Genomic DNA, 16,971 nt, shown 5'->3' on the forward strand with positions numbered 1-16,971 from the left:
TGGTTAATAACCACCAATTTGTAGAGTGCTTTTTAAAAAAAACAAAAGACAAACTCGGCATATTAAAAATGCTTCTAACAGATGCGACAAGTTCGTGTGTTGTAGTGACTGATTAAGATGGTTAGAAAAAAGTTATTTATAAAACTTGGTATAAATAAGTCAAATGAGTTAGAAGCTGATTTTAAAACATTAATAGTCTAAGAACTGAACACATGTCAAGGTTATCTCTGCTTTAGGACTGAGCAAAAGACAATTACTGGGACATAGAGAAGAGTGAAAAACAAGGGAACTTTTCTAGAAAGACTGGCTGACAATATTTCTTGCTAATCCCCTGAAGCAGAGGTTTCTTTTCCTTTCCTTTTTTTTTTTTTTTTTTGAGTGGGTCTCTATACTGCATTGCTGGCTCCTATTTCCTTAATGACTACTATCACCCAGAATCAGATTTTCAGTAAGATTTATTCATGATAAATTTACATATTAACAGCAAATAATGTATGAAAAATATCAAAGAAAACGTTCCAAAGAGAAGTTCTTAGCCGATTTCTTTAGGCTTAAATATCTTGCTCAACTGCTAAGGGATAAACAATTTATTCAGCCTAGTATCAGAGCTAAAGCATCCTGGACCAGGGAACGGTAAGGAACATAAGTTTACAGATTTATTAGAAAGCACCTCCCAAAGCTAAACACAGACCAAGGACTCCTTCCGAACACAATCATGTCCATGTCAACTAGGAAGGAAAGACACTTCTGAAAGAATATAAATTTATCTTATTCTGATTTATTGGTAAATACTTCCCCAATAGGCCCTGAATCGGGGGGAATTCCTCTTAGGGAAATCTATTTATTTAGAAAAAGGAACCCTTCTAAAATGTTTTCCTTAGATTCCCAACCTTAAATTTATACAACTGCTTGAAACACTAAGGTGTACCAAAGCTTCAGAGTAAAAAAACATTTCACGTTCTTTACCATGTTTGTTAGATATCTCTGAAACCTATCTAAAGAGAAAGTGAATTTGAGAATTGTTTCTTTATTCCTTAGGGGAAAATGAAGGCAGACCCTTGAAAACCAAACCACACAAAGGGGTTAGCTGAATTTATCACTAAATATGTTAAGAGCACAGTTAACACTGAACAACCCGGAAAACTAACAGAGGCAGGGGTGTTGTGGTGGCTACAGATATGTTAGATTACAGTTCTGGTGCACCCCAATTGCTAAATAAACAGAAACAAATGCCTTGCATTTTGTTTTCCATTTCTAGTCATAAACAAGACCAAAAATACTTCAACACTGAATAAAGATGCTAAGAGCATCTACAGCTCTTCAAATAGTACAAAGTCAGAAAGTAAATTAATCAGTTCTCTGGTTCTCTAGACCTCTATCAGGGATCAGCAAACTACAGCCAACAGTCCAAATCCAGCCCGCTCCTTGTTTTTGTATTGCTCTGAGCTAAGAATGGTTTTACATTTTTTTTTATTTTTTTTTAAGATTTATTTATTTATTTAGAGAGAGTGAGAATGAGAGAGAGAGAGAGAGAGTACATGAGAGGGGGGAGGGTTAGAGGGAGAAGTAGGCTCCTCGCTGAGCAGGGAGCCTGATGTGGGACTCGATCCTGGGACTCCAGGATCATGACCTGAGCCGAAGGCAGTCGCTTAACCAACTGAGCCACCCAGGCGCCCAAGAATGGTTTTACATTTTTTAATGGTTTGGAAAACATAGAATGATATTTATTGACCATAAAAATTATATGAAATTCAAATTTCAGTGTCCATAAATAAAGTCTGATTGGAATACGTTCATGTTCATTTGTTTGTTTATTGTCTATGGCAAAGTTGAGTGTTTACGCCAGTGATTATATGGCCTGCAAAGCCTAAAATATTTATTATCTGGACATTTATAGAAAAAGTCTGCCAACTCCTGGTCTACCTGATATACAAAACCCTTGATATCACAAGAGTTTGATACATTTGATGTTTTTATACCATATGAAACACAAGAAAAAAGGATCAAACTCTTCCCTGCAATGTATTTTAGATAAACACGAATTGTCAAATATCAGGTTTCCCTTTATAGTATCACACTCCGAGATGCATTTTATACATATAAACAAGCACCCAGTCTCAATAATACCTTCCATAGGGAAAATGGTTATTACCTTTGGTAAATGGATAAGAGCTTTTAACTGAACCAAATTACCAGACATTAACAAGAGAGACTGACACCTACCACAGTAGATTCTTTGAAGAAACTACGGGCCACACTACAGGAGTAATAAGAGAGATAGTGGCTTCTGGCCCATATATGGTTTTTTTGGGCTACTTGCATATACTGATTAGGCATATGGTGATTAATTTGGCATAAATTTGTGTCCCAATACAAGAGATTCTACGTGAAAAGTTTGAGTTTATCTGTGACTAATCATTTAATCCGATTTAACAAGTTTTAATTATTTGTTATGTATCAGAGATACAAAGGTGACAGATTGGCAAAGAGGAATAAAACAAAACCTCTCACCTTTAAGAATCTCACAGTTTTGAGGAGACAGGTACAAGCTAAAAGAGATGGATTAACAACATTTCAAATTTTTAATACCACTTTCTGGTGGGGATCTCAGCCATAATCAGAACGTTAAACAGAACGTAAGTTTCCATAAGTTTATCATATCACAATGATATAAATTAAATCACATGGGGTGCTAAAGTATGTAAAGATTAGTCAGAGAAGGCAAGCAAACTTAGAATGCAGGCTCTGGCAGTATGCTTCTTCAAAATAGAATAGGGATTCTGTCTTGTCAACAGATTCTGAGCTACAAGAAGTTTCCAAAGCTACACAACTATCCCACCTCCACTCTTTCCATCTAAAAACAAAACAAAACAAAAATCCCACGTGCCTGTGTCATCTGTGAAGAAGCTCAGGAATTTCCAGGAATTTCAAGATGTTCTTTTTAAAAGAGAGGGCAAGTCAATGGGTAAAAACATAAGATGAATAAACCAATGGCAAGCAACCTATGGGCAACGGAGCCAGAAAGAAAAAGAGCTGATAAAACAAGAACAGCTAGAAAAAAGAAAGAAGAAAGCAGGATAACATGCTAGGAGGAAGACTGGGGCAGATCTTTATATCAGATGGTAAGTTATCAGAGTGCAAAACTATGATTAATTCCAACATGAGAGTTACATTTAACTATGTGAAGAGTTTATAATATGGAAGATAGAAAATTCTTCAGAAGGCCTCCATTCAGGACCAAGAATTGAAATCTATAGGGAAACAGACTTCGAGTTAATATAAGAATGATTTATATGCAAAAAATTAGAGATGTCCAAAGATGTAGTATGCTGTATCTTGGGAGGCTAGAGGCCACTTGGTCTATACATGGTTTTAAGTCACTAAATGATATTGTACAGAAGAGTCAAGCATTGGAGTGGAGAAGAGTTTAGATTAGGGGCTTATCCAACCCTAAAATTCTGATAATGCTGCCTCTTCGCATCTCTGCAAAACATAATGAGGGCAATGAACAAATGCATAGTAGTAACCATGGTTTCCCCTTAATTTTTAGTCTCTGTGTTTTATTGAGATAGGATCCTGTACATATGAAGACTCTTCTTTAAGGAGACAGAGGAGAAAATGAGAGACTAAACTGCACCTTTTAATGATATGGGGGAGACCTGAAGAGATAGTTGGGACTCATGCTTCTCCTGCCCTGTAATCTTTGAAATGTTAGACTTACTCTATTATTTACTGCAAACAGGATTCTGACTATGATAAAGCGGAAGGCTGTCCTCTAGGATATCAATCACAAAAGGTCAGAAAACCATTTCTAAAGCATACACTTCCTTAACGACCTGTCACCCACACATTTAGTGAGGCTATGACTGAAGTTATTTAGCTTTTAGCCTGTATTTCTGATCTGTGGGAGTAACAAACTACTTCTTTTTGTCTTTCAAGTTCTAGTATGATAAGAATTTCATTTATGAATAGTGAAATACTCCATGAATTTGTAATTGTTGATCATAGCCACCACTGATGGCCTTCTGGCTTCCTCGCTCTAACAGCCATCCCTTCTTAACTGTTTCCGGTGCCCAATCCCAGGTCCACACCAATGTTTGTTTGTATCATGCTCTGTTGCAGTAAAGAAGGAAATCCTAAGGCATGAGGGGTAACAGAAACAGAAATGAGAGCCGACTCATTGACTCACTCTCCACTACAATGTGGAGGAGGCCAATACAGTTATCCCACATGCCATGCGCAATGGAGACTAGAATAAGGACTCGTCTCCATTTCTAGTACCAAAATTACAAACAACAGGGTTAGTTTGAGTGCAATAAAAACGAGCAATATTTTCTTCTCAGTGTGGTAGAGAATGCTGTAAAGAAGTTTGGGATTTTATAATTTCTGTGAAGAATACAAGGGGCGGAAACTGGAGAGAAGTTCTATATATCTTTACTATATTCAATACGTTTGGCAAAAAACAACAACAACAAAAAACAGCAACAATGCTAAAGTGTCTCATATTATTTTTGAATTTTCTGTCTTCCTTTTGTAAATAAGTAATCACTAGGTAAAGCCCAAGCATAAATTTTGCTTTCTAATGCCTTCTAAAAAATAACCAAACCTCTTATGCCTACTGTATTCTCCATGCTTATCTGCAGGAAATATTATGAAAGTAAATTAGGAATGTAGGAGACAGTAAATTGGCTTATATCCACAGAAAATTCAGAGAAAAATTTACATTTACTAGAAAGAAATGTACTAGGATCTAGGATGACAAGTGGAAACCTAATCCACAGAAAATCCCCAGTCTAGTATTACTCAACAGAGTCAGTATATTCTCCCTACAAAACTTTTACCAGAGATGTAAACAAGTTGTAAAATTGATCCATGCAAACTGAATCTCCTTCATATTCTAAGTGATAGCATAAGAAAATGGCTAAAAGATAGGTCCAAAAGATTGATGCTGGGTTTATTTTCAAGTTTGGTCCACTGTAAGAATACCATAAGGATAAGATGAATTGCTTAAGAGTATGATGAATTTGGAAAGACATTTCTACCTTCAGTAGTTTTAAATGCTTGGTCAAATACCAGTAAGAAGTAGATGGAAATTAACACAACTATTTAACTGCTTGCTTTCATACGAAAAATTCCAAGAAATTACTGTCTGTTGGTTTTTAAGTTTTCATCTTCCCAGTCCCCAAAAGACCAAGAAATGAACAACAACCAGAGCTTCTGGTTCCTAGAACACGTTACAGATTCATTCTCATGAGGTAGGTTTGTCTCTGTGTTACTAGGTGGAAATCTGGGCACCAAGTAGTTAAGTGAATTTCTCAGAGTCACCCTAGAAATGATTAATAGTAAAACCGAGGAAAAAAAAACCCAAGACTTTTTACTGGTCTGTACTGATACTTTTAGTTCAAATTATTTGTTTTTGTTTTGTTTTTACTTATCAACTGGCCATTAAGAAGCTGAACCAGGATAAAACCAATACACAGTTATTTGGATCTGCCTCTGGCATTCAGAATGGAATGAGATGTGAGAAGGAAACTAAGACTATTTACAGCTTTGTTACAAATATCAGCAGTATCAACGTTAGTTAATACAAAGCTGTAATGTCTAGTATTTTTCCTCTGATAACTGTGATGGGCATATCTTTTGAACCTGCACTGACCAGCTTAATCCAATACAAAGGTTTGGCACTTCTCTCAACCATTCTTATCCTATCAATCAAAGAAAGGGCCTCTTCTTTAACTGTCAGTAAGGATCTCTGAGGATTCCTGCTGCACTTCAAAAAAGTGAAAAATATTATTGGCTTATGCTAGATTTTTAATGGACTTGGAATAACTCTAATACAAAGGGAAACAAAATCCAAGGTGAAGTTTACAATAATAATTACTAAAAAGCTGTGTACCAGGATGAAAACTGGAAATATAATCGTAAACAGTTCTAAAATGATTCTGATTAATTCCTTTTCAGTTCCCTGAAAAATTTTTAAAAGACTCTAACCAATGTTATAGTTTTGTTATTTCATAAGGAAAGTTCTTACACTTCTACTTTAAAGATAAAGGGGAGTACTTATGATGATCACTTTCTGTGTCAGAGGACAGCTTTGTAACGTGTCAGGCTGATTGAGGTCTCTCTTTTCTTATTATGAGTGAATCAAGAAATATGCTTAGTTACAAAATATTTGTTATAAACAGACATAGCCTGTGACATGAAAGATACACACCCATAACAGATTTTAAAACTCAACCCACCCCTTACTTCTTTCCCATTTTTTGGGAAAGCCTATAATGACAGAAGAGCAGTTTTCAAGAAATACCAGAGAATTATTTCTACATGTCTCCAGAGAAAATAGATCGTGGTGGGTGTTGAAGGACAAAAGATTCTTGGCATTAGTGTTCTCTCTCTCCCTTTTTTTTTTTTTTTTTTTTTTTTGCTGTAAGAAGCCATCATCTTAAAAACAAAAAGTCTTGTTTAGAAGTTTCATCAACTACAAAGTGTTGAGAAGTAAAACAAAGTGCAAAAATCTCAGTCTGATAACCCCATGAACTCAGATTTTAAAACAAATATTTGAGACAACATTAACCAAATCATCCATATTGGTACATTCAAGTGCCATAAAAAGTAAGCTACATGCAAGATGTCATTAATACCGAGGTAAAAAATAACAGGTTAGGCATCTGAGTTGTGTTGTGAAAACAAAGCACACTCATATTTACTTCAGGGAAGCCTTAAAAATCAACATGCAAACAGGGACACATATTTGTCACAACAGAACTTTAGCTCACAAGGTCATCAATTAAAAACAATTGATTTCAACACAAATGTAAGAATAAACAAGGTCTGAAGTCTATCAGGAAAACAATATATCAATATATATTTTAAGCTTGTGATAATGGCTAAATATTGCTTCTAGCAATGTAATTTACTTAAGTCATAAAGAAGTAACACAGTATTAACTCAGACAGGGCATATTTATGTACAGATCTTGAATAAATCTGTATTCTAGGACTTTTAAAGATGGGTACCGGTGGTCTGGAAATTCAGCCCTGGCTGGAGGCTAAGGGGCACCAGCACAGCACCATTTTCCTTAAACCATCAACATTCTACTTGTGAAAAGTTGGCATTTAACCTTTGCAGATCCCTTCTATACACCAGGCAGGACAAAGGTGTTTTTCCCTGCACATTTCAGAAGTACACATAAGAAGGCCACAGAAGTCAAAAGTCCTTTTCCAAAAAAGGCCTTTGTAAATACTGGTTTGATATCTCAAGAAAAGGAGTGGCTATGGATTCATAGATTAAAACGTATCATTTTAAGGCTTTTGAAAAATTAGCAAGTTGAATTTTTTTTCTTAAACTACAGAGCCCATGCCACACAAATGACTATAGAAGACTAGGAAATATTCCATCAAATGTTTCTACAGAGTATCCTACTTTGCGTGTAACAGTGGAGAGGACACCGCAGCAGAGAACAATACGAACATGCAGGATAAAAGAGTTAAACCTTTTGGGGAAAGTACCAAGTGTCATATGCTTAAATCTGATTTGTCTGAACTTGTTCAAGGTCAGGGAGGAAAGCTGGCATGGGCAATCCATTGCTACTCCTTTGTACCCCACAATACACATTCGACAAAGAGTAACATTTTATTGACAGAAAAATGATCACAAAGAGCTCCCCTAGGACAGTGAACTGTCAAGATCAGAGGGTATCATACAGGAGATAACATAGTAGAATTAAATGACAAAAGTTCAATGGTTTTAGTCTTGACATTTCAGATGAGCACCCTGTTTTCCGATCACAGAAAGACCAACCACCAAACAGCCAAAGCAAGAATCACGAGAAAAGACATCAGGAAAGGAATACGAGGAGATGGAAAAGTACTAGAGTAGAGGCGGCACTTTTTGAGAGACTTGTGATCCTCAGGGATTGGAATAGAAACCTTGGGAAGAATTTCTTCATTGTCTTGCTGGGGCAAGGCTCTCTCAGTAGATCTCTCTTGCCTTTTAATTTTCTCTTCATCCTGCACTAACAGAGCACGTTGCTGTGTCTGCTTTCACGGTAGAAGATCAAGAAAGACAGAGAAAGATGAACAAAATGACAGATGGAAAAATGCTCAAAAATGATACTTGGGGATGTGCAAAGGATTTGGGAAGATCTTTTTGGGACACTCTTTATTTCACTTTACTTTGGCAATTTATCCCAGCAAAGTTTCTGTAACACAGTAGGGTGTTCAATAGATAATTTTTTGAATGAATGAACATTAGAAGTCCTGAAAGTTCAAGCAATTGCTCGACTTCCTTAGTTACAATATTTGTTCTTCCTTGAAGGATACTCACATATGAATTTTGGGTCAGTTTTCCTTGTTTTAGTGCTGCCAATTTTTCTTAGATCACTTGGGCAAAGCCAATAATGAAGAATTCTTCTCGCCATCAGAAAAGTTACTTTTATTACAAATAGAATGGCAGAATATAAAAAGTTATCCTCATATCCCTTCATATACACTTTAAAAACTGCAACAGTTCATTCAGTATGGCAATTAGCTTTTGCTGAAGGGAATGAAAATTTTAATCCCATACATTTTAAAGGTTGCAAAAGAAAAACAAAAGTATAAAAGTTTATATGTGCCTCCAAGGTCTATCAAAAACAAATGAAAACCCCCCACAAATCTCAACAACTGTAAACTCCCTCCCCCTCTTGCAGAATCATGATTAAAAATAACCACCATCGTGAAGGTTTATACATCACATTAAGCAAAGTACTTTTGACACTTTTAAGGTAAGTTGTCTTTTCCAATTGTCCAACTGAGAAGTTTTTCTCCCCTGACAATTTCTGTGCTCTGCCATCCAGTCAAGAGATGTTATCTATGAAAGGAAAAACTTGGCTCTAAGTTCTCTCAGTTGGGCCAGCCTTCTCTGATCAGTTTGGAATTTTGACACAGGTTCTTTGCACACCCCTAAGTGATATGTATCAGGGAGAAAGTAGCTGGGGGACTGGTCAGCAAAGAAGAAAAAAGGAAAAGAAAGGATGCAAAATCATAATGATTTTTAAAAGAATATAAAGAGGGAGAAGAAAGACAACATAAAAAGAATAGGGTACAATTAAATTCATTTTCTCTCTGAATACATATTTACATCTTCATGCAGCTTTTCAACCAGCCATGCGCCAAAATAAGCAAACTGAAAGCTGCAAAAGCTGCAGCAGTGGAAATGTTATGTGTTAGGTCAAAAGGCAGTGGGGTGTTTACTAGTAGAGCCAAAAGAAAAAAAATTACTCAGCAGCTGCTGTTCAGTTCTGGGGGGAATATCTGCTTAGTGCCATGACAAGAGCAAATTTGGATTGAGAAGCACAAGTCATAACAGCAGCTTTACCTCTGGCCCACCAACCTTTCTTTCCGAGGGAAGGACAGAGGTTTTCTTCACCTGGTCATACACAAATTATATAAAATTCAGTAGCCTTGCAATGCAACAACAATGCTGCCAAAGATGGAAGAGGTATCCCCAGAGAACAGAAATATTGCCCTAATTATTAAAGAAAAAGTAAGATATGCCAGAAAGTGGAGTTATCCTTTATAAAAGGTTATATAGGACAGTTCTTCTTATTTATTCTGTTATTCATTTAGAGGAGTAATATACAGAAGCACAGAGCTAAAGTGGCTCAAGTACTCCCCACCAATCTAATTTATAAAAGTCCTTTCTTTAAAGTCCACAGAATGACATACCCATTTCCAACCAGCCCTGAGATGATTTCTGGAAGGTTTCTATTAAGATATAAGATATTTTCTGGAAATGGAGACTGATTCAAATTTACCAAACTTCATCCAAGAGAGCATTAAGTTACTTTTTCAAAGAAATTGAGCATCTTTTACTACTTCCACAGAGTCAAAAAGAAAACTTCTAGAAAATATGCAGTTATGTTTTACAGAGAGGGTTAACCAGGCAAGATAGCAACAAGGCAACAAGACTTTCTCCTGCTTATAGAAAGCAGAGTCACTGTCTCATGAGGTTCAGGCCACATTATCTAGATAAAAGTGACGTCCATCTACATCAGGGAATGGAGGCTGAAGAGGACAGTGAATAAAAACAACTGCATCCTATCACCCCCGGTAACTAGCTACCCATCATTCAAGAATTCTCCAGTCTTACTTGGTGAAACTGGTCTGACTCTACTCGGGGAATTTTTAGCCAATTTCAATCACATTTTGAGAAATATAAAAAGTACCCTTTATGAGTCAACTTTTATCATCTTCTCCAGTTCCAGAAACTAAACAAAGTTGAATAGTTTACCATGAATTCTAAATATAAAAACAAGTTTTTTTAAGTTATTAAGACATCACTACCTTTCTTGACTAGAATTGCTATTGCTATTGGTGAAAACCAGGCATATAATTTTAAAAATTATTATCATCACTCATTAAGTCATTGTGACTACTTAGATAAATATTAACCTGTATAGGCTAAAAATTAAGTAAAGAATTTTTAAATATATGCTTAAGGTAACTTTTAAGGTGTCCATCACACAGATTCACTTAGTCAGATGTAGGATTTCTACAATAGGTAATGACAACAACACAAAAAAAGCAGCCTCTGAAAGGTATCTCCAACTTCCTCTGTGACTATCTTATAAAACAACATGTTAAAAGTTTGATGCTGCTCATAAAGACGAATCGTCAATAATTTTTCTGAAATTGAAATACAATCATTAATATGTGGTGTTCTGCATTCTCTGGCTTAGAGACCTCCTTGGTTTATTATATAATTGTGGTCAACCATTCCAGACATTTCTAAGTTGTACAAATGTTCAAATAAAGTTTAAAAAAAATGTTTATCCTGTTCCAATTTTGACCTTACTAAATTTAGTAAACTCTCTGGTCCTTGGAGGCACAGTTTGAACATAAAGTTCCACTGGCTAATGGTCAATTTGTAAACACACACTAGCCAGAAGGAGGCAGTTCTCAAGAGCCTAGTCATCTAATGGTAGCTCTAAATGGCTCCTGTAATTCGACTGGGTAGCCCATATGACTTAAAAAACAAGTGTTTGATTATGAATACCTTAAAGCTGCAATGAACTGGTGAGGAACCAAAGCTAAATTTCAGCTCTAAACTTACTTATTTTATTCACATACAGAACATTACTATACAATACATTTATTTCATTCATTCTCACAGGTGGTCACATGGACAAAGTACTCACTCCTTCTCCTGTGGGAAGCTGCCCATTGATGTTAAGTGTTCGGAATGGGGAGTGAGTAGATAAGCGTTTATCCCATTCACTAGGCCGTGGTTCTGGTACAGATTCCATGAAGTTCTTTTTCAGCTCACTGATGCTGGCATGATGTTTTTTTATCTCTTCTTGACTTTTGTCTAAATCCTGTAGTTGAAAGGACAAAGATGCAAAATTATAAATACTCAGAGGAAAAAAACACATCAAGGGAAGCCCACCAGACTATGGGCACTGGTAGAAAACACCACATCCAGGGCAGATGTTACTAATCCATAAATTGCATTTAAATTTTAAATATATGACATGGTATATTTGCTTGCTTTTTTTTTTTTAATGAGGTGCTTTTCTTGGAAGCAGTGAAGCATCATAACCCCACAGCTCTTAGCAGTTCTGTAACCCAGAGACCTCGCTCCTTAATTTTGCAACTTTTCTTCGCATTAGGACGCAGCGCTAGATCTCCAACTCCTCATCCTAAGAGGGTAATCTCACAGCTCAATTAGCCTTGGCTTGATATGAACTGATTGAGGCTCTGCTCAGGCAGGATGGAGATAGCAATAGATAAGGAGCAACTATTAAACAAAGGACATGATAAAAGATGCAACTGCCACCAAAGCTGCTTTGCTTTGGTGAGTTGCAATCATACAGCATCCCTCTATTTCTACCTAGAGACAGTTTTGCTTCCTTATTACTAGGTGGATATTACTGGTTTTGATAAACAGTAATAGCCCTTTCTTGTTATAAGAATTTATTACTAGAATTTCTGGCTCAAGCCTTGAGAGCAAATTGTTACCACCTATGAAAAATCACTCAGGTATGTAATATAATGGCTTTTTTTCTTTACCAATACTATTCATGCAAACTAAAAGCCTTATGACTTCCAGGACGCCTGGGTGGCTCAGTTGGTTGAGCGTCTGCCTTCAGCTCAGGTCATGATCCCAGCGTCCTGAGATCGAGCCCTGAATCCAGCTCCCTGCTCAGTAGGGGTCTGCTTCTCCCTCTCCCTCTGTGTTCTCTCTCAAGTAAATAAAATCTTAAAAAAAAAAAAAAAAACCTTTATGCCTTCCAGCTACTGACAGCTTTACTTCATCCCTTAGTAGAATTCAAAATAGGGACCTTCTTCCAGTAACTTTCAATGGACTGGAAGTAATTTAACAAGAATTCATCAGATACCTTATATATCTTCCCAACAATTTAAAACATCTCAACTGTTCCAGCAGATATGGATACTGGACAACTAGGTTTAATAACCCTTAAGTGGGATATTACAGGGAGAAAGGATCAAAACTTAGGTTAATAAAGCTAGAAATAACATTCATGTTTATTTAACAGGAGGCATATAAAACTTTTAAAAGGCGACTTGGCCAGAAATAAAATGGGAAATACAACTTAAAGACAAAAACTGAAATGTTCTTTGTCCAACATACTTGTCCAAAAAAGCTCAGAAGATCTATGCTTGAGATCAAAATATGTGGGAACCTGTCACTTGATGAATGCTAAAAATTCTGTGTTTATTATATATCACGGCAGCTCTGTATCCAAGAAAAGCATAATATTAAATATATCTTTTAATCTGCTGTGTAAATTTTGAGATTAGCCTCTTTCTTTCTTTCTTTCTTTCTTTCTTTCTTTCTTTCTTTCTTTCTTTCTTTCTCTGTGGGAAATCACCACATTTTGGGAAAAAAAACTGGAACTCATTTAAATAAAAATTTGTTTGAAAAATTTTTCTGGAGCAACGTATGCTTCAACTAAATAAAATTTTTTTCGAAAGCAATGTCAAAGGGAAAATAGCATAGGAAAAAGAATTGGTGAGGCACACAACATAATTTTGATTCTGGAGATATTCATTCAGAAAATTCACTTACTAGTCCATTCTTATTTTTGCAAGACTAAACCATGTATATTTGCTTTGAGATCAAAGAGAAAACTAACCCAACAAGGGCAATCCTGTAGCTTCCCCATAAAATTACCTCTTGCTTGTTGGGATGCAATGTGAGTACAGCCCAGGAATATGGGCTTCACCATGAGGAAACAACAGTGTGCACTTTTATTCTAGCTGAAAGCAAGAAAAGCATGTTTACTAGCTAAAGAAAAGCATGAATAAGCTTGGTCAAAGACTCAGTAGTAGGCTAAGCAACTGAGACCCACAAGGCATGTAAGGCCCTGTGACCCAGCTCCTAACTGGAAATTAAATCTGCCTGGTCCAAGGGGCGCCTAGGTGGCTCAGTCGTTAAGCGTCTGCCTTCGGCTCAGGTCATGATCCCAGGGTCCTGGGATCGAGCCCTGCATCGGGCTCCCTGCTCAGCAGGAAGCCTGCTTCTCCCTCTCCCACTCCCTCTGCTTGTGTTCCCTCTCTCACTGTGTCTTTCTCTGTCAAATAAATAAATAAAATCTATAAAAAAAAAAATCTGCCTGGTCCAAGAACAACTTAACACATTTGGGAGAGTTATAAGTATGAATGGAACAAAACAAAAATGAGCAAGAGATGCTATGGTAAAACCATAACTCTCTGGGTTAGCCTCTTAATATGAGAGTGGTGATTTGTTACTCTTCTTGCCTAGCTTTTGATTGGTTTGGAACCTGAGAAAAATAAATGTTTCAATAAAATCAGTAGCTTCTGAAGGAGCTTTCTCCATCCTTCTTAGCTGGCTCTGTTAGAAACCTGTGGGGGCACAGAGTAAAATTAAGATCTCAAAGGGACCTGTTCCAAATAGAATTTGTCATAGACACTTGCTACAGGTTCTCTCTGGGAGATGGAGGAGGAGGCGGTAGATCTAAAAATGAACTCGACCTTATTTGGCCAGAACAAAGCATTAGTGGGGGTCGGGTAGGAGAGATGCTTTAAAAAAACAAAACAAAACAAAAAAATTCTGCTAGAGTGACAGATAACTTGAGAGAACATCCTTATTGGGTGGGGGGGGTGGGTGGAAGGGAGACAAAATTTTTTTTTTTTACTTGTAACTAGAGAATGATGGTTAGCCAAATTACTTTGGCTGTTTTTAGGCTAGATACTTTTTGATACTTATCATCTTATAATTTTAGCAGCAGCCAAACCAAACCATTAAATATAAAATGTTCTCAAAAAGTAGTTAGTAGTTTTAATTTTCAAACACACACTTATTAAGAAATCCCCTCTTGTGGCTATCAATGCAATGCTGGGGGAAAAAAACACATCACACACAGGGACTCTGTGAGTCTCAGAAGCCATAACACACCTCATTGAACAAATGACAAATATATGATTGGTACTGCAGGTTCCAGTTAAAAGGAAGCACTAAAGGGGCGCTTGGGTGGCTCAGTCGTTGAACATCTGCCTTCGGCTCGGGTCATGATCCCAGGGTCCTGGGATCGAGCCCCGTATCGGGCTCCCTGCTCAGCGGGAAGCCTGCTTCCCCTCTCCCACTCCCCCTACTTGTGTTCCCTCTCTTGCTGTGTCTCACTCTGTCAAATAAATAAATAATATCTTAAAAAAAAAAAGAACAAAAGGAAGCACTAAAGATGGACTAGTGAAGAAAAAGGCATGTTTGGGATTGGGAGATGTTACATTGCCAAGTACATCAACTGACCTCTGTAATTCTTCCTAATCCCGGAAGCAGAACCATTCACGTCTAGTTTTAGTTATGAGCTCAAGCAGAGATCTAGTTGCTGAGTTTGAGATGTCCTAGAGTCCAGCCTTAAAAAACCTCATGTTACATGAGGTAAGTGTACATAAAGCATTTGATATTGTGCCCATCGTACAGTACGTGATTAATGAAGGCTGGCCATAATTTTTATTACTTTTATTAAAGTACCTTATACATAGGAAGCACTCAAAATATATGTTTTGACAAAAAATAAGACACGGTTAAATAACTATTAGAGGCCATTACATTAAACCAGAGTTCTATTTTAAAAAGTTTCTTCAGATATCCAGTTTAATAATATTTAGCACATTTCTCATATGTTCATCTTTCAGGTCTCAGCTAATATGTTATCTCTCCAGAGAAAACTTCCATCCATCTTATTCAGAGTAGATTTCCTTTCTCAGCACAGCATACTGCTTATTTCCTTCATAGCTTCTATAATAACTTGAAATAATTTCATTGCTATTTTTTAACTGTTTACTGTCCCTCTCCTCCCTACTTCATCTTCCTCTGTATTTATATTTATATTTCCTTCAAATTTAAGTTAAAATCCCCAGTATCAGAGTTATATTCCTTTCTTTTGGCTCTGTCTTGAGCAAAATCATAAGATAATCTGGTCAACTTTTGGGCGCCTGGGTGGCTCAGATGGTTAAGATAATCTGGTCAGCTTTTTTATATAAGAGTCTTAGTGAGTTATAAACTAATGTCGCTTCAGTGTTTTCCACATAGGTAACTCCATGTTCTTTATTTTTTCCTCATAGAGTTCCCCTACCCTTCTAATTAGCTTCATATTTCCCTATCCAGTGTCGAGCCCCAAACCAGATAAGTATACTAATATAACTCTGGTAAAAAACAAATTATTGTTGAATGTAATGAGAAAATGACCTCACAATTCCTATAATAGACAGTATGTTGCTATTTCTGAATGGGAAAAGTATAGTTTAATAAAGATAGATAGACCCTAACTCAAATCCTAGCTTTACCAATTTACTGGCTTTGTGACCACAGACAAATTAAATTTCTCTAACATCAATTTTCTTATCTTTAAAATAATAATCTTATGGCCACAGACCTGTTTTTGTAATTAAACTATCTTATATCATATTAACTACAGATTAAATACCAGGTCCCTTCTTTCCTTCCTGTATCTTTTTTCTTTCCTGACTGTCCTGTCATTTTTTGGTATTCCCCAATTTTTAACTCCATTTTGAATTGTGATCATTTCTCCTACTTTTCCACACTCTCTCAGTTCAGAAGATGAAAAATACAGTACAAATTTGATGCTTGGGACATATAGGAGTTTATATTCTTGGAAAGTTCAAGAAATTTTTGACAGTGATGTAGAATTTTCTACAAGTGCGTAAAACAATGGAACCGTGAGAAGCAGGGGTAGTCCCAATCATATATTTTTTAGGTAAGTATGACAGATGGAAACTAAAAAGAGTCAGAAGGAGAGATGGTTGCATATCTTCATGTTTACCAACATGCAAAAGCATTTTAAACCTAAAATTCTTTCATGCAATGGCATGCAAAACCAAAGGCAGCATAAAGAAAGGGATGATTGCAAAGAATGCAGAAGGTTATAGGCAACCAACTAAAATAAGCTTCAAGTTCATACAAACCTCCAACATTAAATTGCTATGTCTGATATAAATGTTTTCACCATCTAGTCTCTCTCTCTTTTTCTGTGAAAATGAAAGAGGGAAAAACAGAAAAGCATAAAAAATTAAAATGTTGTTCTTGCGGGAAAAAACTGCAAATTGGCAAACCAAAAAAATTAAATGTCCACAGCGCAGCATATGCCAACATGAAATGGTCACAAAACTACAAGGACATACACAGAACACATTACCACTAGAAAACAGATGACCCTATTCATGAATGATGGAAGAAAGTGATGACCTTATTTAAACAGACAGTGCTCCTGGCTTCATTGGCTTCTTACGTAAGTTGTTTTATGCTCACTCTTGAAATTGAACTGTTTGAGGGTTATCTTAAAATACGTGATTTTAAGAAGCTTTGAAATTCCATGTTCCATGGCATGGAGAAATGCTTTAAAACATTATTTACCTTTTTGAGCTATATTTTATACTTAGTAATACCACAGTATGTACATCTCTAATACTTTTCATAAGAAAGATC

At 36.4% G+C, this 16,971-nt stretch overlaps 1 protein-coding gene across 17 annotated transcripts in view; it reads right to left on the reverse strand.

Annotated features, from left to right (window-relative positions):
- The window catches only part of EPB41 (erythrocyte membrane protein band 4.1), a 203,040-nt gene that overhangs the window by 28,256 nt on the left and 157,813 nt on the right, over window positions 1–16,971 (reverse strand). For 10 of the 17 annotated variants that reach the window (XM_073903077.1, XM_073903069.1, XM_073903072.1 and 7 more), the window contains 2 exons: window positions 16,452–16,514; window positions 11,180–11,356 (listed from right to left, as the gene is read on the reverse strand). In XM_073903077.1, coding sequence (XP_073759178.1) covers window positions 11,180–11,356; window positions 16,452–16,514 — 240 coding nt within the window. The remainder of the gene's footprint in view (window positions 1–11,179; window positions 11,357–16,451; window positions 16,515–16,971) is intronic. The other 7 variants (XM_073903074.1, XM_073903067.1, XM_073903068.1 and 4 more) reach the window with 1 other exon arrangement.

This window comes from Callorhinus ursinus, unplaced genomic scaffold, assembly GCF_003265705.2.
Source record: "Callorhinus ursinus isolate GAN/ISIS: 27379988/994484 unplaced genomic scaffold, GSC_fseal_2.0 scaffold18, whole genome shotgun sequence".
Lineage (NCBI taxonomy): Eukaryota > Metazoa > Chordata > Mammalia > Carnivora > Otariidae > Callorhinus > Callorhinus ursinus.